Below are 22,501 nucleotides of genomic sequence, written 5' to 3'. Positions count from 1 at the left end.
CCTATGGAAGATTAGAATCTTACACATAGACTTATTTTTCAGTTAAAATAAGACAATTGGGGCCGAATTCCACCTAGTGGCCGAACCCCACCTTGTTTTTTGGTTGATTTTGAACAATTTTCCTTTATGTTTTGGATTATTAGTTGGCGATTTATTTTGGATATTAAGTTTTTTCCTTGAATAAATGAAATTATTTTGAATTGATACTTGTTTTTATAAACTTTTATGCATGTGACCGATTCAAATTAATTTTTCATTCTAGGTATGACTAGTGGGAAAGTTAGTTGTCGGGCAGATAGTGCAACCACGCATACTGTTTTGCGTGAACGCATCTATTTCACTAACTTCGTACCTAAGAATGCACCTCTGACAACCCTCTCAGGCCCATCCAACCTGATCGAAGGATACGGTAAGGCACGTATAATGTTGTCCAATGGTACAATCTTGACCATTGCTGAGGCACTCTATTCTCCACGTTCCGGAAGAACGTTACTAAGTTTCAAGGACATTAGAGATAACAATTACCACGCTGAAACCCACGTAGAAAACGGAGTTGAATTTCTGTGCGTAACTTCCTACGAATATGGCCAGAAGCGTATTCTAGAGAAGATGGAGCGTAACCCGAGTGGTCTGTATACTACGACCATACGCCCCATAGAATGCCACTATGTGGCCGGCCCTACCACAGGGACCGCGCACGAAATTACACTTTGGCATGATCGTTTGGGACATCCTGGACGAATAGCGATGCGCCGTATCCTCAAAACTTCACACGGGCATCCACTAACCCGAAGCTTAGGTTCGATCCATGAAATTGCATGTCAAACATGTTCTATGGGAAAGCTTATTACTAAGCCTTCTTATGACAAGATTCGTTCAAATCCTCCCATTTTTCTACAACGGATTCAGGGGGACATTTGTGGACCGATTCAACCTCCATGCGGACCATTTAGATATTTTATGGTTTTGGTTGACGCTTCTACACGTTGGTCACACGTGTGCTTGTTGTCCACAAGGAACGCTGCATTCTCCAAACTGTTGGCTCAGGTTATCAAGCTCAGGGCTCACCATCCTGATTATCCGATCAAATCTATTCGATTGGATAATGCTGGAGAATTCACATCTAAAACTTTTGATGACTATTGCATGTCGGTTGGGGTTGAAGTTGAACATCATGTACCCCATGTTCACACCCAGAACGGCCTGGCAGAGGCTTTCATTAAGCGTTTACAAATGATTGCTCGATCGTTGGTCATACGTACCAAGCTCCCGATCGCTGCTTGAGGCCATGCAATATTGCACGCAGCAAAGTTGGTCCGCCTGAGGCCTGTTGCGACACAACCATTTAGTGCCCTTCAGTTGGTCACCGGATGCGAACCCGACATATCGCATCTGCGCGTTTTTGGTTGTGCGGTCTATGTGCCGATCTCGCCGCCCTTACGTACAAAAATGGGGCCTCAGCGAAGGATGGGAATCTATGTCGGATATGATTCTCCTTCGATTATTCGTTACTTAGAACCTTTGACAGGCGATCTGTTTACCGCTCGTTTCGCGGATTGTCACTTCTATGAGACAGTCTTCCCGTCGTTAGGGGGAGATAAGAACGTCAACGTTCCTAATGAACGACGCGAATTATCGTGGACGACTCCCACTTTGTCTCATTTAGATCCCCGCACCGCTCAGTCTGAAGCTGAAGTGCAGCGCATATTAGATCTCCAGAGCATAGCTCAGAGCATGCCAGATGCTTTCACCGATCTAGCGCGCGTGACAAGATCACATATTCCAGCTGCGAATACGCCTGCAAAGATGGATGTACCAAATGTACGACGGACTACCCTCCTGGAAGCCCGGGACGCCAATTCTGGTGATCCACGTACATTAGCGGCTAGCCAATCATCTGCCCCTACACAAAAGCGTGGCAGACCCCTTGGTTCAAAGGATTCACACCCCCGGAAGAGGAAAACCACGGCACAAGGTCCTGAAGAGCCTACCGTGAATCCGACTATCGCTTACTCATTTTACCCAACTCATGAGGAAATTCTAGATTATGGAAGCGTCCTTGAAGAGACGAATCCTCCTCCCGAGAATCGTGAGATTTCGGTCTATTATGCTAGCTTAGATGATGTGTGGCGTAGAAATGAGATGATTGTCGACGATGCATTAGCATTTGCAGTAGCTACTGAGATCATGTTGAGCGATGACATTGAACCGCGTTCCGTTGATGAATGTCGACGTAGAGCTGATTGGTCAAACTGGAAACAAGCAATCCAAGTCGAACTTGATTCACTTGCGAAACGTAAGGTGTTTGGACCTGTAGTTCCTACTCCTCCACATGTGAAGCCCGTTGGCTACAAGTGGGTTTTCGTTCGGAAGCGTAATGAGAAGAACGAAATTGTGCGTTACAAAGCTCGTCTTGTAGCACAAGGTTTCTCACAACGCCCCGGGATTGACTATGACGAAACTTACTCACCCGTTATGGATGTGATTACTTTTCGATACCTTATCAGTTTGGTAGTTTCCGAAAAACTGGATATGCAGCTGATGGACGTAGTAACCGCGTATCTCTATGGGGATCTTGATACGGAAATTTATATGAAAGTTCCCGAAGGACTTACATTGACTGGTTCAAATATTTCCAAACCCCGGAACACGCTCTCAATTCGGCTGAGGCGTTCACTATACGGTTTGAAACAATCCGGAAGAATGTGGTATAACCGTTTAAGTGAGTATTTGACTAGTCAGGGATATGTGAATAACGAACTATGCCCTTGTGTGTTCATTAAGAAGTCACATTCCGGATTTGCGATTGTTGCAGTATATGTCGATGACATGAATCTCATCGGAACTCCTGAAGAGCTCGCGAGAACTGCTTCGCACCTGAAGTCGGAATTTGAGATGAAAGATCTAGGTAAGACTCGATACTGTCTCAGCCTCGAGATAGAGCATTGTTCGGATGGAATCTTAGTACATCAATCGAACTACACCCAGAAGGTGTTGCGCCGTTTTAATGAGGATAAAGCGAAGCCTTCGAGTACTCCTATGGTCGTTCGTACGCTAGATGCAAAGCGAGATCCCTTCCGTCCGAATGAGGATGATGAAGAGATTTTGGAGCCTGAAGTTCCTTATCTAAGTGCGATAGGCGCTTTATTGTACTTAGCTCAATGCACTAGACCCGACATCTCCTTCGCTGTTAATCTTTTGGCAAGATACAGCAATGCACCAACACGCAGACATTGGACTAGCGTGAAAGACATCTTCCGTTACCTTAAGGGTACTACGGATTTGGGCTTATTCTATCCCTACGAATCCTCGAGTGATGCCGCACCCTATGCTCATCGGGTTGATTCTCGCCTTGTTGGTTATGCCGACGCTGGATACTTATCTGATCCGCACAAGGCGCGTTCTCAAACGGGTTATGTCTTTACCGTTGAAGGCACCGCAATATCTTGGAGGTCAACTAAACAGACCTTAGTTGCCACTTCGTCTAACCATGCTGAAATTCTCGCCTTACATGAAGCAACTCGGGAATGCTTTTGGTTGAGAGCAGTAGTGGGCCATATTCGAAGCTCCTGTGATCTTCATCCCACCGTTAATGCCCCGACGACGATTTTTGAAGACAACGCAGCTTGCATCGAACAGCTCAACAAGGGTTACATCAAAGGAGACAACACCAAGCATATTGCGCCGAAGTTCTTCTTTACACATCAACAACAAGAGCATCAGAAGATTGAAGTCACGCAAATCCGATCACAAGACAATCTGGCCGACCTCTTCACCAAATCACTACCGAAGGCGACGTTTCAGAAGCTTGTTCATGGAATTGGTATGCGTAAACTTTCTGAGTTGTAACTTTGCTATTTCTCTGTGGAATTATGTGAAACTCAGGGGGAGTATCTTCTAGATACTTGCTTGATCTTAATGTACTCTTTTTCCCTACGATTAGGAGCATTTTTCCCACTGGGTTTTTTCTGCCTAACTAGGTTTTAACGAGGCACCCACCTTGGGCTGGTCATATCCCTGATGACGTCCTGTAGACGTTTCTTTTGACTTTGCATTTCTCACGCATTTTTCCTTAGACTATGGATTTTGTCCCTACTTGGGTTTTTGCCATAGCCTTAGGGTTTTTAGTGAGACTTACTACTTATGCAAGTTCCTACCTTATTGAGAATAAGCGTTGTTCCTTGGAATCAGTGCCAACGAGTCGACTTCCTCAACTTCTGCATGATGCTGAATCTACCTTGAGTATTTACCCACTCAAGGGGGAGTGTTGTAAACATTCCTAGTTTAAGTATGATTGTGTAAATCCTAGATAAGATTTGATTCTAATTATCCTTTCCTATTACAACTTGTATTACTTGGAGGAGAAGGAATATCTTCTCTCCCTTTACTACTATAAATAAAGGCACAATGTAGGAGGGATAACAACACACACATTCCCCTACAATTCTACAAACACACATCTCTCTCCTCTCTCTCTCTGCCGCCGGCCCTAGTCCCTCTGTCAGATAAAATAGACCACAACAGTATTAAAGTATTATTAAAATTTTAATAAAATAATAAAAAATATTTTTATTTTTATTTTCAAATAAGATTTTTTTAAGCTTCGGGCCCATCCTAATTTCAAGGACTGGAGTTGCTCCCAAAGAAACAGTATCCAATTTGCTTTTTCTCTCTCTGGTCTTTTGCTTTGGTAAGCACTTAACTCATCACATCACAAGAGGCGGGAGAAAATCATAATTAACAGGGAAAAAACAAGAGAGGAAAAAACACAGAAATTATTAAAGATCGGTGTTCGGTTGGTCAAGTCAAGTGGTTGTTACTTGTTAGTATCTAATGCATTTATTTGAAGGGATAGTGCTATATACACAATATTTTTTATTTTTTATATTTTTTTTTATTTTTGACTGTCATATCAAATGAATTGAGAAGATCATGTGACATACATTAACATAGAGTGTGTAAAATATAAAAATAAATGTGTAGATAGGATCAACCTTTTTTTACCTTTCACACTATTCTTAATTTCTGACCATCGTATCAAATGAATTGAGAAGTTCACGTAACATAAATTAACATAAAGTATGTAAGAGACAAAAATAAATATGTAGATAGCATCAACCGAAAAGCCAATCGTGGAGGTCTCCCTTCATATTATAGGAACCCCATGCCTAGGGATGGGTAAATAGTCATTGATTATGGGTAACCGTGGTTACCCGTCCATTTAAATTAAACGGTTGCGGTTATGAGTAACCGTTTAAATAAATAAATGGTTATGGGTATAACCGTTTATGAAATTTAAATGGACGGTTATGGGTATTAACCACGGTTATAAACGGGTAACCGTTTACCCATTTATTTTATATATGTAAAACTAACACAAACCATGTTCTCGATCCAATAATACTTAGCACCCAATAAATTGGCAAGGAATTCATCGATCCTTCTCTCAATAACACTACTACAGGAATGATGATTCTCATCATCAAGGAATTGACCAAATTAATTTAAATTCCTTGCGGGTAACCGTGAAATTGACAGAAATGTTTTGACAGAAATGTCTTCTAAACAATTTTTGTAATCCAATAATACTTAGCAAATATTATATTTACCTTTATTGGTAACAGTTACAAATATTATCCGTAAACTATTATTTCAATTATTGGAATTGTATAAAGACTTAAAAAATTAAAATATGGAAATATATGATGAATGTACCTATAACGGTATTTAATTGTCAAAAAAAAAATTATGACAATTTTTTTTTAAATTTTCAAGTTGTTAAAAAACATGTAGACAGGTGAAAAAAAGGTATTTTCAAGTTGTTAAAAAACATGTAGACGGGTGAAAAAAAGGTAATGGTAAAAAAAAAAAAGCTAAACAGGTTAAAAATGATAAATGGGTAAACGGATATTAAACGGTTACGGTTAAATGGATATGCGGTTATAGGTATGGTTAACCGTTTATAAACGGTTATGAGTATGGGTATAACCGTTTGGTAATTACCCAACAGATAAACGGGTATGAGCATAAACGGTTATGGGTAAATTAATCGCGGTTACCCGTCCGCATAACCATTGCACATCCCTACCAGTGCCCAAAATCTTCAGAAAATAACCATTCAAGTAGGATTATAATAAAAACAGAATTATGCTACCAAAACACCCTTACTGAAATAAAGAAATTTAGAGAATAAATTGAAATAGAAGCTCGAAATCACTTCCATAAACTATGTAAAAGATTAATATTAACTGCACAGTTTGCAAAACAAACTCACACAAGGAAAGAAGTTTTTCAATGTAACAGCTATACCACACCGTATTAAACCCACTTATGTCATAGCATTGCATCTCTTTATTAATACTATAGTCAAAGTCCATATAGTCAAAGTCCATGACATAATACATATCAACTATATTGTACCATGATATTATTAGAACACGTGAATTAATAACATTACCTGACGATACACTGACGATACAATGTCAAACTCAAAATTTCTTCATCAACGCCACCAATTTTCCAAAAAATCATGGCTTACCTAGAAAAACTCTATACATACATACATTCATACATACATACATTTATATATATATATATATATATATATATATATATATATATATATTCACAGTTTTCTCTATACGTACACTACGGGGAAATAAAAAATAAATAAATAAAACTTCATGGGTTATCAAAGAAATTAAAAACCAGCAAGAAATCAAACAAAAAAAATGCAGAAAATATTAATCACTCAAATCTAACAAAAATCTAATAAAATTGAAGCGGAGAACCTTCAGACATCATCATAAGGCCCCGAGGGTTTGAGGTGGGCAGGAAGGAGAGAGAGGAAGTGAAGAGAGAGAGAGAGAGAGAGAATGGATCTCATACGAGCAGCAACCGAATCGAACATATTCAGATTGAAAACTATAAAAACTTTATAAAATGGAAATAAGGAAATCACGATCCCCTCAGTTATTTTCTTATCCACATGGTGTTCGACTGATTGCCGCTTCCAGCAGAGAGCACCCCTTTCTCTCCCGCACCATCCTCGCCCCGCCCCGCTCGCGCCCTTCCGCATAACGCCGACCGCCAGCTTCTATTTATATGCCAACATTTTTTGTGCTTTCCTTTTGGATTTAGGGCTGCGGTGTTGGTGTCATTGGGCCTATTTGGTGGATCCTCAGTTGGGCCAAACTTGAAAATTACTTCAATATTTCTTGAAGAAGTAGTGGCTGATTTTTTCCGAATTTGTAAGTACCAACTTTTATAATTGGCCAATTTCTTTAATGAGCTTTAATTTTAGCCGCTTACCTCCTAAACTTTTATAATTGGTCAATTTCTCTAATAAACTTTAATTTTACCCGATTACTCCTCTAATTTTTCTAATTGACCCCCCTCCCCCCAAGTGAACTAGCGGAATAGAAAAAAAAATGTTGTCTACCTTATCGATAAAATTACTTTTTTTGCAATTAAAATTAAAGTTTAGGTGAGTAATTTGCTAAAATTAAAATTTTTGAGAAAATTGGTCAATTATAAAAATTTTGGAAGATAATTGAATAAAATTATAGCTCATGACGGAAATGGTAACTCCTAACAAATTCAGGGGAATGGGGAAATCGACAAATACCTTATTCTTAACATTTATGTCGTCGTGCGATATGCTCAGAATTGATTGTGTCTCTTTCAACTTTCTAATTAAACTTCTTGCCCTAGTTTGTGATATTCCCAATTTCCTGTCTTAATTTATGCATTCATCAATGACTCTAAATGCACATATAAACAACTTTTATGTTGCGGAAAGGTCACTACGGCAATATTTTAAGAGAGAAATTTCTCTTCCAATAGAGTGATTCTCTCTTACAACCGTTTCATAGTTCGAGTGGAATCCGTTACCAATCAATGATCGTCACGTGTTCAGAAAGTGAACCCAACGTTCAATAAAGCTTTGACATGTGGTGAAATGGTTGCAAGAGAGAATCTCTTTTCCCATTAATATGGTTTCTAGACCTGGCATTCGTGTCATGTTTCTCGTATTCGTGTCGTTTTCGTGTCATACCCAATCGGGTTGTGTCATGTAACACCCGTTAAAATAAACAAGTAATGTGATTCGGTGCGAAATTGACCCGTTAATATTATCAGGTAATATGACCTGACCGTTACCGTGAAAAAAAATATATTTTAAATTAATAAATAATGAAAATGAAAAACATAATTTGACCCAAAAAATGTAAAACATAATACTAAATTAATATATACATACCATATTGTTACATAAATATTACTTCAAAACATTATTAAAAAAAAGAAAACTAATGAAAAGGGCTTGAAAACTTTGAGTTTTAATGATAAGGACAAAATAAAGGGTAAAGTGAATAGTACCAGGATTGACTTTTTAATGTAAAAATATGGTTTTTCGTTAAAGTGAACAGTATTGGGTGCTTTTCGTTAAAGTTCCCAAAAAAAAAACATGTATTTCAAGTTTACATACCCAAAATAAGAGCCTAATGAGAAAACATTAGTGCATACTACAAAATACAAATGTTCAAAGATATGCAAAATGAAAAGAGATGTGTTTCAAGGTTGAGGAACATTGCACGTTTTTTTACCATAAAACCCTTGGAACGCAACTCTCTTCATTTTGCATATCTTTGAACACTTGTTTTGAACATTAATGATTATGAATTTTATTTATTTTTGAACTCTTAAAAATACTATTCATGAGGGTTTGTATGGTTTTAAAAATTCAAATGACGATGCACCCATCCCCAAAGTTTAAATGATGTGATTATAAGTGTTTTCATATTGTTTACATTTTTCGTACTTGTAAATTAATTACTATAATTTTTTAATGTGTTTGGTATTTTTAAATTACTTAATATTTTTATTTTTAATGTTCTTTCTAATTTTTTTTAATCTCACTCTTTACGTATAGTATACTATAAAAATAAATAAATAAATAAAACTTAAAATTTTAAAATTTATATAGAATAATAATTAATAAACAATAAATACTTATCCACTATATCTAGTGATTTTTTTAATTGTTTAAAAAATTAAAACCATAAAAATATCTTTTTTCTTAGAATGTTAAAATAGGTTACCAGTATGTTATTTTCGTGTAAACCTATTAAGAACCTGTTATTATAGGGTTCTTATCGTGTAATCTGATAAGAACCCAATTAGTTATTGTGTTGACCTGAAATCCGTATTTTTGTATCTTTTACATAACGTGTTAACAGATCGTGTAAGAAATTATAAGATCTAGGTCTCTGAACAAACAAACTTTGTCAACAAGCAATTAGTTCTGTGATAAAATTTCCAATAATTCTGTACACATTCTAAGCAGCCCCGAATGCTGACATAAGTATGACTATATTGACACACTAATGAACTTCTGCTTTATCCGCTTTAATGGTTCATTGGCTTTTGATGCAAAAGGCCAAATTACCAATTTCACCATATATCCCCAACAACAAACTTCAGATTTAGGGTTTCTTTTTTAAGAGCTCATTTTTTTTAAAATTAATTAATATTTTTATTTTTAATGTGCTTTCTAATTTTTTAATCTCACTCTTTATATAGAATAATAATTAATAAACAATATATACTTATCCACTATATCTAGTGATTTTTTTAATAGTTTAAAAAATTAAAACCATAAAAATATCTTTTTTATTAGCATGTTAAAACAGGTTACCGAGTGTCATTTTCGTGTAAACTTATTAAGAACGCGTTATTATCGGGTTCTTATTGTGTAACCAGATAACGACCCAATTAGTTATCGTGTTGACCTGAAATCCGTTATTTTTATATCTTTTACATAACATGTTAACGAATCATGTAAGAAATTATAAGATCTAGGTCTCCGAACAACCAAACTTTGTCAACAAGCAATTAGTTCTGTGTGATAAAATTTCCAATAATTCTGTACACATTCTAAGCAGCCCCGAATGCTGACATAAGCATGACTATATTGACACACTAATAAACTTTTGCTTTATCCGCTTTAATCGTTCATTGGCTTTAGATGCAAAAGGCCAAATTACCAATTTCACCATATATCCCCAACAACAAACTTCAGATTTAGGGTTTCTTTTTTAAGAGCTCATTTTTTTCACCACCAACAAATTCCTTGTAAAGCAAGCAACAAAACTCATGCTCATCAGAATGAAACCACGGACTTCGGCTGGGATGACGTTTGCAACTGAGAAAGGGCTGTGTCACTTTCATCGTTCTCGTCGAAAACAATCGGCTTTCCCTCCATGTTTTTTCTGCATAACCATATAAAGTACATAGTCACATTTTCTGTCGAGGAAAATCAATGCTTCTTTAGCACTGAAGAAAATTGTGAAAACAAATTGCGATGCCGTTCTAATACCTCTGCGAGATGAAACTCTCTTCGGACAGTGCCTTTTCCAACCTTTCTTCAAATGGGGTGGCATGCCAACTCACCTTCTGATCCTGCAAATTCAGAAATAACTTCAGACGTCACTTAAAAAATGAATTGAAGACGCAAGAGGAAGTAGAAGGTAGTCAGACAAACCTCCTTGTATTTGTTTGTTGAATTTGGGATTCCGTTTCCATCCCACCACTTGGGTGAGACACGAGTATGTTCATCTTCATTCCAGTGAGTAGCAACAAGCCCAATGATAGGCCTGTCCACAGGAGTTCTTCCAAAATGACGAGTTTGGCCAGGAACATAACCAAAGTGATTGTTGTTATCTTGAGTTACCGGCTTCAGCCACGCGGACAAACTTGATTCCACATTGACCTCTTGTCCAGATGACATTTGTTTTGACCCCTCTTCGGATGTAGGGGTTGCATTTCCCCAGTCGTTAAGAGATTCTCTTGGCTCACCAGAATGTCCAAGTGACTTAGGATCTTCGTCTTTCAGTACATTCCACTGAGAGATGCCGTCTACAGGGTTTTGCACTGAATACACATACTGGGACCTGATTCTTGCCCTTCCATTTGGAAAGTTTTCAAGATTTGCAGGGAAAACAGTTCCTGGTGTCTGCATCTCCTCAGAAAGAGTTAGTGGGGTTGGATAAACCGAAGGCTTTGATATGCTCTGTTTTCCTGGAGTTTCACATACTTTTGAACTCCGGTTATAATTTTCGGATGAAGAACCTCTGGAGGAATTTGTATTATTATCGCATTCAAAGCGAACAGCCTTGCTCCTGCACTGGACATCTGGAGTTGTAATATTCTCAGTCCGGTTAGTATGACTCTTCACTGTGGAATCAGTACCTATTCCGCTGCCTCCAGAAGAGCTGATAGCGATCCTACCAGTATTCTGTTGGTTGAATTCACAACTACAGATAAAAAATGAAATTGGGCAAATGTCAGACACTATGTTGTTTTGTGGAAATAAATATAAAATATAAGAACGCAAGTCTGGAATCAGTTATGTTTACTTGTACTAAACAGTTCCTCACAATACAGGCAGCACACACACACACACACACACAAAAAAAAAAAAAAAACCAATTTTTTCTCTACTAAAAAGAAAAATATGAGATGGCCATCAAATTTCATTGCTAATACGAGGACAGATTGAAACTCTGGTTTTGCAAACCCATCCCATCTAGAAGTAGAAAATATACTAATGTTCAAGCATTCAAAGCATCTGTAAGTAACTATTCAAACTTTAAAACAGTTATAAGTAGAACCTGCTAGGCGTATGCTCAGAAGGACCTGAACCCATTCCCCACTCTTCATTGTACTTCATAGGCGTAAGGGGATGATCTGGTTGATCCAACTCTTGCTGAAGATTTCTAAAGGATGTGTTTGGGAGCCATGAGTTGAATTTTGGAGGCTCTGAATCTCTATCATGATGGGGTGAGCCATTTAACCTTGAAGACACTTTACGAATTTCAGCTGGGGTTTCCGCTATGGTACCACAAGCTTTAAGAAACTTGGCCTGCAGAATAAGATGCACTGCATAAATAAAACCAATATCTTTAACAGTATGAGAAATTCAAATAGCTAAAGACTTAATCTAGAAATGCATCCAAAGTGTAACTAGAAACAATGACATTAAACGTACTGCGCAAAACGGGAGTCAAAGCTCCAATGACTCCCACAAGTTCTAACTTAGAAAGCAACACTTCGGAAACTAATGCTTGTAACTTCACTTAAACAGCATGTACAGGAAAACAAAGTCTTTGTTGTAGAGCATAAATTGGAGTATTTATATCACTTCAAAAGATTGAGAAAAAGTTACAACATTTAAAAAACTGATTGGCAAAAATGGCCATGCTACGTTTGAAATATGTAGGTTCTGAGCATTAGGCATCGAAAACAATTTAATCTGAACTGCTGTGCTGAACATCTTAACTACATCAAACTTTGAATCCGCTAGCTCATAAAGTAAAAAAAAAAACACCTCATTCCTGAGCTCCTTGTCAATTTGTGGAGACCCATAACGCGGACTTTCCCTATCTTTGCTTGGAGAACCTTCTTGCTCTTCGAGAGTCACATACAAATCAGACCAGAGAAAATAAAAGGATAATCAGACCAAAGAAAATAAAAAGCAACGAGATATGTAGAATCGGATTCAAGAAATTAGCTTATTGTCTTGGAGAAAATATAATATACCTTCAGCTGAAAATAGAGCAGACAAACGGTTTTGGGATAACACGACTTCCTGATCAAAATAAAAGAAACAGAAAACAAGAAATCAGTCTAAAATTATACATAACTCACTAATCTACTGTTTGGAAGCTGAGAAAATGAAATTGAACATAACGATAATGAATATAACTACACTGGGTTCCAATTGCAATGATATCGGCAGCACCCAAATCAAAATTGAAAAAACAAGAAATCTAAAATCCCTAATCTTAGGTTAATTCAAGATCAAGATTAGTCCTTTAGTACTCAATTGACTATGATTTCCTCAAATTTTCACACAAAAAGTAATTCGCAGCACAGTAAATATAGACACTGAAAGGAAAAACATTTTCCCGGATTTTCTCGGGAACCAAACACCAAACACCAAACGGAAACCTTACCGTCTGGGGGTTACGAGAGGACTGAGAGACGAGGTGAGGGCGAGAGCGGAGGTGGCGATCATCTTTGTCCCGAAAGCAACCGAAGAAGCAGCCCATAGCTCGCGAAATCGACCTGTCAAGAAACCTCAACGCCGATCTGCACAGATTCCCCAATCCACGCTTCAACAGCGAGCATAACATCGATTTCAGAACAAACAAAAAAAGTAAAAACAAAGGGGAAATCCAAAACTCTAGCTTGTTCTTGGTTTTCCTTTTTAGGTGATTTATTGATTCAGTAGAGAGAGAGAGAGAGAGAGGAATTGGAGTTGTTGGGTCGTTTTTGAATTTTGAACAAACAAAACGAGGGAAACAGATACGCCTCATGCGTTTTGGGAGACAAATGTACTCGCTCGAGTGCGATGTACTACGTACTCGCTCTGTGGTCCTGAAACGTGGAGCTAGTTGGGATGATTTTGTAATAATGTCAAAGTGTTGGGGGTTAAACGTGGAAACCAACAAAAGAAAAGCTAATATCCCATAGGACCATGGTTTTCCTACCTTTTAATTTTATGGAGATAAAAGTTGCCGTGTGGGGTGGCATGTCATGCAAACAAAGGACATGAAAAGCAAAGCTTTACCACAATGTATACTAAACGTTATTTTCATTCAATTCACTGGGGCTATGATATAGAAGTTGTTCATTCACTGCATAACTTTTTAGTTAAAATGGTCATCGAAATTGACATAAATCTTTATTTTGGTTATTAAGATTGAAAATCGATTGAAATGGTCCCTGAGTTTGCCCACCGTCAACCATTTTGGTCATTCTATGAAAAATTATGTTAAATTAAAGGTGTTTTTGTCCAATCAACCCATCGACTTGGTTTTTTTCATTTAATGAAGATTTTTCACAGAAAAACCAAAATGGTTGACGGTGAAAAAACTCAGGAACCCTTTCTATCGATTTCAATATTAAGAGTTAAAATAAAGAATTATGCTAATCTCAATGACTATTTTAGCTGACAAGCCTTCATTGCACCATTAGATTAGAGACACTCATGACACTACTTGATCATTGAGTTATTAAGTCGACAGATTACGTGTTTTAGCCCAATCCTAAAGCCCAAACCCATTAAAAGATTGAGAGTGTGACCAAATCCTCACACTATGACACGTGGGCCTAATAAAGTCTTCTTTTTTTTCTTTTTCTTTTTTATTCTTCTAACAAGACTATATTTCAATGCACTCTAATGGAGTGAGAGAACTAAACTTGGACGTAATAAAACGAGCACATTTGATCTTAGCCAAAAGTCGAGAAAGGTATAATAAAACGAGCAAACTGCCTTAAACCTTCGAGCCTTTTATATTATTGGTTCTAATTGTCAAGCTCCCTAAACTAATGAGCTAGTTTGAATACACGCATGAGTTTCGCTAGAGACAGTCTTCCAGGCATGCATGAAAATTGAGAACTACATTTAGAGAACGTGTTGCATGGGTTTGGTTGGATTATTCATACAGAAAACTTGCCTGTAAACATAAATACTCTATTTTTAAGTCGGAATATATGGGAAAGACCACTAGAGAACCCTATGAGTCTATGACCATCTGCTATAGGACCTGAAAATGTTCACAGATTGTTCGATGACATGCCTCTACGACAGAATTTGACAAGCCTTGGTAGGTGATGCTTGACAGGCCTCAACATAAGGCCTTGGAAGTTGTCGAATAATCTAAGCATAGCAACGTGGCCATCAAATGCTTGGCTAAACGCTTCAATGAAAAAACTGATATTATAGTCCTTGCATACTTGACCAAAAATTAACATGAAAACTCGATAATATGTACGGAATAACCAGAATAATATACTAGAAAGTCCTCGACTGCATAAGATAACATCCTACTAAAACGCAAAATTACGAGTGACCGGAGAGTGTACATGACAGAACATCCACAGGAAAAACGACGTTTTGGCTTCAAGTAATCACTTGGTAATCTCAGCCTCCAGTCGATCTGAGACACATCAAGTCCCTTCCAAGTCCCACCACCCAAACATGTATTGGCTTCTTTTAGTAGAATTAAATTTCCCAAGCCAATTGGGTCGTTGTCTTTTACCAAGAAACAAAAATGATGGAGTCCCCTCTCACATATATAATATATATGGCTGTGCAGTGAAGTTGCTGTGGTCCATGCACATAGCAGTCTCCACGGCAGCAAAAAGAACACCAAAAGGCAGAAAGTGTGTGAAAAGATTGGCATTTCGGAGATTATTCATGGCCACATTCCATTTCTTCACATTCGACAATGGATATGATCTGAATGTGAGTGAGTCACTTTACCACTCAATTTTCTGTGATCCTAAAACTTCTTCCTACTTGTTAATTGTATACTATATTAGTTGCATGTGTAATGCGTGTTGACAAACTACATTAGGAAATAATTATGAAACATTGACGTTTACATTGGAAAATATAAAATTTGTGAATGCAAAGTTACATTGTGTTATGAGTGTTTCTCATTCCAGACTCATAAACATATGAACGGACTTGTGAAATCATGTTAATTAGTATAAAATGTAGGGATTATAGTTATGGTTTAATTTAAGGTTCTGATTGTTTTTGGATTGTATGAACTCAAGGCCAACTGATCTCTGAGATTCAGTGGCTCGAGACGAGGCCACGGGGGAGGGGGCGAGAATTGCAAGGAAAGGCTTAAAGGTTGGGACCTAGAGTTCATATGTGCTTTATTAGGTGCGCTGAAGAGACTCCAACCACATTGCCACTACAAAAGAAAACAATGTTTTATCAACATGATACATATTATTTAGTAGCATATATAATTTTTCTTTTGTGCGAACTTATACATGCTCAATTATATAAAATAATTTTTTGTTCACCTAAACTCGAGGCATATTTATTTAGATAGTACACACGAACCTCAATTATAATTCATACATATTTCAACCCCTGATATTGTGACTTTGATTGAACTGTTGATGAATCCTTGCGTGAGGCTTTTGGCACGAAGCCCTCTTACATTATCGTGATTTCTTGATTTTGATAGGAAGCCCTGATTTTTTGCAATTTTCATGCACGAAGCCCTAAAACTTACTTTTGTTCAAATTTTCTACCAAAAACCATGCATTTGTGACCTTCTCTGAGCTTTTAATTTAAGCACTTGTAATCCTTGACTTTCTTCGTTGTTACTGATGAGTAGATTTTATATTATATATTTTACCCTATTCTTAGTATATTTTGGTTAATATTTTAGAAGAATTTTGATATTTTGAATTGTATTTCCAATATAGCACTTTCACCTTCCTTTGGAGCAAAACAGGATCAAATGGACGAATTTTGGAGTAATTTCAGTTGGAGGACGTTCGTGAGTCACTTAGCTTGATCGTATCAAAATCTGGGATTTTTCCACCAAGCGGTTCTGGCAATAAAATAAAGGAGCGATGCGCAGTGCTGGAAAATTACGTTTTTGGGCTTAAATTGCGTTGTTGGAGCCCAAGATGACCTCGGATGGGTTCGTGGCCTTCTGGAGAAGTGTTCAGAATATCCCAAACATTAGATCCAGCTATATTGGACCAGTTTTGGAGCAGCTTATGGGTCCAAAACGTGGCTGTTCAGATTTTAGGCGAATTTTATCATTTAATTTAGGTTATGTTTCCTATTTTATTTATTATTATTATTAGTTTCCTAGGGGGAATAAAGGACCTGTTTTTAGGGTTTGTGTGGTGGCTTGGCATATATATTGCTTGGCCGTCTACCACATTTTCTCTACGCTTTCTTTTATGCAATTTTGGAGACAGAGAGAATCGCTAGGGTTCTTGGAGATTTTCTACTTTAAAGTGTTTTCAATCCTTTTCTTAATAATATTTTCTATGATTTCAATTATGAATATGCGTAACTAATTTATTTTGCTAGGGCGAAGCCTTGAGCCTTAGCATGAATATGTGATTTTTATTTAATTGCTTATGATTGATTGCATGCATACTTTGAATTGTTAATTACCGATATAAAAACTATCTATTTGTCTTAATGCCTGATCACTATTAGGATCTTTAGAAAAGTAATTTGATGCAATTTTGGTCGGAAGGTTCCCTGAAATTGACGCTGGCTTCTTGTGATTAATAATTGTAATTTCACTTAGGATGAACACCATGTTTTAAGGGTTGCATGGTTTTTCAAAGGGTTTTCATAAAGCATAATGAGTCTTTCATGTTCAGATTTGATCCGAACGTCAGGACGGTTTGGATGTTAGATATACGTTATATGTTGGAGGTTCCAAGTAGAATATGAATTAGGAAAATCTAATCTTCAAAGTGGCATGTGTAGATCATAAGTAATTGGTAGAAGTTCATAGGATTGATAGGTGATGGTGGAACCCTAGTGTTTTCTTAATTTGATTTCTCTCAAAATTGTTTTCTTTTCCTTCTAGTTTTTAATATTGTTGATTGTCTTATTTTTATTAATTAATTTCGTTTTTAATTTAAGTAGGCTATAAAATCAATCACCGCAATTTCTACCTTACAATAATTAATTGGAAATTTGTTAGTTTCGAATTATTTAATAATCCATATGGAGAGCGACCTTACGAGATCCGTTTATACTATAACAACCTTGTGATTCTTGCAAGTATAATAAGAGTTTTTAGTCCGTTCACATGAGTAGTAAAATCCCTATCAGTTACAAACTATACAAGAAGGAACATCTTTTAGGAAGCATTTTTGCTCATCACCATAAATTATGTTGTATACTAATCATACATTTAATCATTTGCCACGTTCCTTTGACTTGATTTTTGTTGATTTTTTAGGATAAGTATTAGCAGACAGTAAAAGTCTCCCCACCAGAATGTCAACAACTGAAAGTAAAAGCACTCGACAACGCGCACGTGCCTTTCCCCATTGGGGTAGACACGCGATTGTAGCAAACGGGCAATATTTGAAAGATAAAATGTTAATTATATGTAAAGGGGTGTCAATATTATTGGTACCTTGAATATGTGTACATATGACCTATAATCCGATCAAAACAATAATCATTGTTTGACGCTAGTTTGTTCCATATTTAGACCTTCTAAACTCAACAGTAAGTAAGCAGGAATAATATGTTAATAATCATGGCCTTCACACACTCATACAAGCACCATCACCCTTATGAACATTTTCTATATTATCTTATTGACCAGGGAACAATGCTATCATCATAACTACCAAATAACTTCAGTAGACTTTATATATGTAAGGTAACATCAACATAGCATCATTCGCAAATGTCCATTTAGAGTGTAATTAATTAGACATGAAAATATTACGTTTCGTGGATAATGAACTTGGGTGATTATAGAGTTTGAGATGAGGTTGGATCTGAATTAGATTAGTTAACATCATTAATTTTGTTGTTGAATTTAAATTCTTGTTTGCTCCTTTTTTTTTCTTGTTAGAATTGTCCAAAAATGATTTAGGTTGTTAGTTTAAGTCAATCCGTCCCTTTTTTTTTTTTTTTTGAACTTTAACGAAAACTTCTGGTACTGTTCACTTGAAAGAAAAACCACATTTTTATTCTAAAAAATCAATATTGGTACTATTCATTTACAACACTTTTTTGTCCTTATCATTAAAATTTAAAGTTTTTAAACCTTTTTCATTAATTTTTTTTTTTCATATCCAAGCCTCACACTTTGAACACTACGCAACGATAACTCTCTAGTTTCGAAAATGCGAGTTCCGCCTGTTGTCGTTATTGTTTGCTAGCCTACATGTGGGTTGGGCTGTTCATTCCGCCATCACTTTTTTTTTCTTCCACACCTCACTTTTTCAACACTACGCAACGACAGCTCTCTGATTTCGAAAGAGCGAGTTCCGCATATTGTAGTTTGGAATCGGATTCCTTCGTGAGTTTAGAAGGCTGAGCTTCCTGAGCTAAGGATATGGACTGTTGAAATTTGATCCAACGGCTACAAATAGGAGACCTCTCTAAATATTATAATAATTACAGTCGTTGGATCAAATTTCAACGTCTCGTGTGATTACTCAGAAAACTCAATATCCTAAGCTCATGAAGGGATCCGGTTCCTTGTAGTTTTTGTTTGTTAGCCTGCACACGTGAGTTGAGTTGCTCATTCCATGATCACTTTTTTTTTTTCCGTTCCAGGCAATCCAACATGCTCAATTTAGCTTAGAATTATGTCAAATCGCAAAATTTGAACCATCCCCGCACTCTCATTCGAATGTCTTAATTGGGTTATGTTCCCAAATTTTAGGATTTTTCGTCTCCATATAAGAAAACTCTTGTACATTTTCCATCACAAAATTCTAACTCTTTATTATAATTGGTAAAAAGAAAGGCCTTACGTATGAAACACTTTATTTTTTGGGAAATTAACAGAAATAGACTATTTTCTTGTTATTAAGATCAAAATAGGACAAACCGATCATGCACACTGCATGTTGACCATGCACAAAGACGAAACAACGAAAATACCCACATATAAATTGTAAAACTTAAATATTTCCATCGATCCCAAACTGGAAACTTGACCGAAGATCGGAGATCGGAGACAAGAATGGGAGGTGCGGAGAGGCGTTCATGCCGCCTCTGAACTTCAAGATGGTCGACAATGGTGTGCTTAGGCCCGGCTTCCCCCATTCCCCCAATCTCAGCTTCTTGAAATCCCTAGGCCTCCGTTTTGTTATGTGAGTCAAATACTTCGTTTCTGTTGATTAATTTAGCTTCAAATTTGGTGTTAGTTTGATTACATTTCGATAATTTCGACTGATCCTTGTTTTGATTGGGTTAGATATTTGTGCCTTGAGGAGAGCAAAGAGTTTTTGAGAGCAAATGGGATTAGGCTTTTCCAGTTTGGGATCACGTTTTTTTTTCTTTTGGGTTTGAGCAGGGAAATTTGAGGGCTCTAGATGAGCCTTCGAAGTGGGGTCCTAGAATTCTTTAACTTCAAATTTTTTGTACATTGATATGTAGAAAAAGAAATTCGTTAATACATGAAAAAAATGTATTTCTACATCAAATACCATTAAAATTTATCAAAAGAAGAAATATATACAAACATTAGATATTACACGTCTTGCATTTTTAGATGCAAATGTATTAGTTAAGTTTACATAATCTAAATGGTTTGTTTGTACCATACTTAGGGTCTTCGTATTTAAACCTCGTATAAATACTCGGGGGACTCAAATGTAATTATGTAATAAATGAAGGGGCAAATATGTAATAAGTGAGGAACCCTTAGTCTATAAAAGGGACTCCTCACCCTCACAACCCTCAAGCCTCACTCTCACATTACAAGGCTCTCATCCTTACAAACAGAGAGCTCTCTCAAGCTCTCTCTCCCTCACAATCCTCTCACAAATAGAGAAATACAATATCAGTGTGGACGTAGCCCAAACATTGGGGTGAACCACGATACACCTTGTGTTCTTTACTTTCTTGTAGATTCACGGTCGGATTTTCGTTGTTCCAAGACCCCTCCGGTTTTGTGCATCAACATTGGGCGTCGTCTGTGGGAAAAGACACAAAAAACTATGTTGGTTCTCTTTCATTTTTTTTCATCTTACCACTGTGAAACTGCAAAAACCCAAGAACCCAAAAAACCTCACTCTTTGGGCTTTTCCAGAAAACCTTTGCAGATTATGTGCAGTTTTAAGAAACCATCCAAAAACCCATTTTCCATATCTCTCTCAACAACACAACTACCACCGCGTCTTTTCATGTCTCTGACTCCTTCTCTCTCATCTCTCTCTCTATCTCTCTCTGTAAACAATATAATAAGTTCTAGGTGTAAAGACAGAGAGAGGCTTTGGTTGGAATTTGTGAATGGATAAGCAAGTGGAAGCAGACCCATCATCTTCTCCGGCAATAGGAAGAGAAGATGAAGGAGGAGGAGAAATGGCTATGCCACTTTATTTCGAAGACAGAGCAAGAGCTGGCCAATTTCCCACTTTCGTTGGTAAGCATAAGCTCGCAGCTTCCATTTCCCATCTCCAAAACCAAATCGACAACATCCAAGACCCAGGAGGATCTTGATTGGATTTAGCAGAGCAGCCTCGCAGTACTGCCTCCTGTGTTCCAGTGAAACCCTCAGTGGACTCCTGGACTCGACCGCCGGCCACCATCACTTTTTCACCAAAATCTCAGCAAGCCACCATCCTCCATTTCTCTCTCTCCGGCCATGGACTAGGGAAAGCAACCTTCGAAGAAGCGGAAGCTGCACGAATCCCAACCATGAATTCCTCGCAACCACTCTTCGCTTTGACCGCTTTGGTGAAGTCCATGAACTCACGCTTGAGAGTTCAGAAATGGGTTTCTTCGGCCAAGGCTTATTTTTAGGTATGCGAGAACGGCGGAGATGGATCCACCTCCGCAAGGCGGTTGAGCTTGCGGTTGTGTTTTTGGATTTCTTTTTTGCGGACAGTGTGGACGATCTTGGGAGTTGGGTGGACGCCTTTCTTGGTGAGGTTACGTTTAATTTTATCACTGTCGGGTTCGAATTGGATGGGAGAGACTTGCAGGAAGGAAGCTTGCAGAGCTTCCATGGCTGAAGGTGTGAAGTAAAAAAAATCTGAGGGTTTTAGATCGATTACGATTCGAGGAAGATCATTGCGCACGGATTGTGGCCTTTGGATTTTTACAAGATCTGAGACTCTGATCCCTTCCAAGGTATGCAAGATCATTACACTTTTACTCAGCTGGGAATCCAGATACTTGTGTTTAAACTAAAGAAAGTGGTCAGGCAGATTGATGTGTGCTTAAACTGATTTAAATTAAGCTGAATGGTGCCCTCGGAGAGCTGGACATCGAACTGCCCCAACTTCTTTTTCAACAGGAACTTGCATACTCTCTTCACGGCTCACCGCGAGAACATCGCCTCCATCGACTTCGCAATTTTCCACGGAAACATGGACGCCGACTTCGCCGCTCCGCTCGTCCCGGTTCTGACACGGCCGCTCCAAAGCATATTTACAGCTCTTCATCAGAAATAGAAACAGAAAAAGAAGTGACAGCATAACGTAGAAAGCATAAAAGCAACTTCGATAAACTTTCACGTTGCCAGGCCATTGTCTGCCATCTGCAAAAAGGAAAAGAAAAAGAAGAAACAGAAACAAAAGCGAAAGCAAAGCAGAAGAAAAACCGAGAAAAAGTAGAAAGCAAAAGGGAGGCTTTGCTCTGCGAAAGCATATGGGAACACTGCAAAAGCAAGGAATAAACACCCACATTGCAAAAGTAAGGAATAAACACCCCACCAGAATGATGTGATTTACTTTTCTTATTTTTTAATGATGTGATTTATTTTTCTTATCTTTCGAAGACATTTGTATAACCTCATCAGAGGGTAATAAAAAAAATAAAAAAAATATAAAAAAATGGCAAGCCCAAAATAATGGGCTGGAATGTTATGTGGAGGGCGAAGGCTCATATGCCCAAAAGAGCCAAGCCCTCTATTATCACCAACCAGGTGATCAAAAGTACGCCCAGTACTCC

At 37.5% G+C, this 22,501-nt stretch overlaps 1 protein-coding gene across 1 annotated transcript; it reads right to left on the bottom strand.

Annotated features, from left to right (window-relative positions):
- Positions 1–9,879: 9,879 nt before the first annotated feature.
- On the bottom strand, positions 9,880–13,331 carry LOC126611142 (protein JASON). The gene is made up of 7 exons (XM_050279325.1): positions 13,017–13,331; positions 12,601–12,649; positions 12,389–12,468; positions 11,673–11,923; positions 10,544–11,315; positions 10,379–10,461; positions 9,880–10,271 (listed from the first exon to the last, which is right to left on the bottom strand). Exons 1-7 carry the CDS (start codon positions 13,194–13,196, stop codon positions 10,163–10,165), a joined length of 1,524 nt encoding a protein of 507 aa, XP_050135282.1. The 5' UTR covers positions 13,197–13,331; the 3' UTR covers positions 9,880–10,162.
- Between the last annotated feature and the right edge of the window lie 9,170 nt (positions 13,332–22,501).

Source organism: Malus sylvestris, chromosome 17 (genome assembly GCF_916048215.2).
Source record: "Malus sylvestris chromosome 17, drMalSylv7.2, whole genome shotgun sequence".
NCBI lineage: Eukaryota > Viridiplantae > Streptophyta > Magnoliopsida > Rosales > Rosaceae > Malus > Malus sylvestris.
This window is presented reverse-complemented; position numbering and strand designations above follow the sequence as displayed.

Excerpts from the sequence above, each read along its gene's own strand:
- LOC126611142 (XM_050279325.1), bottom strand. The coding sequence starts at position 13,196 with ATGTTATGCTCGCTGTTGAAGCGTGGATTGGGGAATCTGTGCAGATCG. Across the intron at positions 12,469-12,600 it reads TGCTCTATTTTCAGCTGAAG|AGCAAGAAGGTTCTCCAAGC; the intron begins GTATATTATATT and ends TGACTCTCGAAG. Across the intron at positions 10,272-10,378 it reads GAGAGTTTCATCTCGCAGAG|AAAAAACATGGAGGGAAAGC; the intron begins GTATTAGAACGG and ends ATGGTTATGCAG.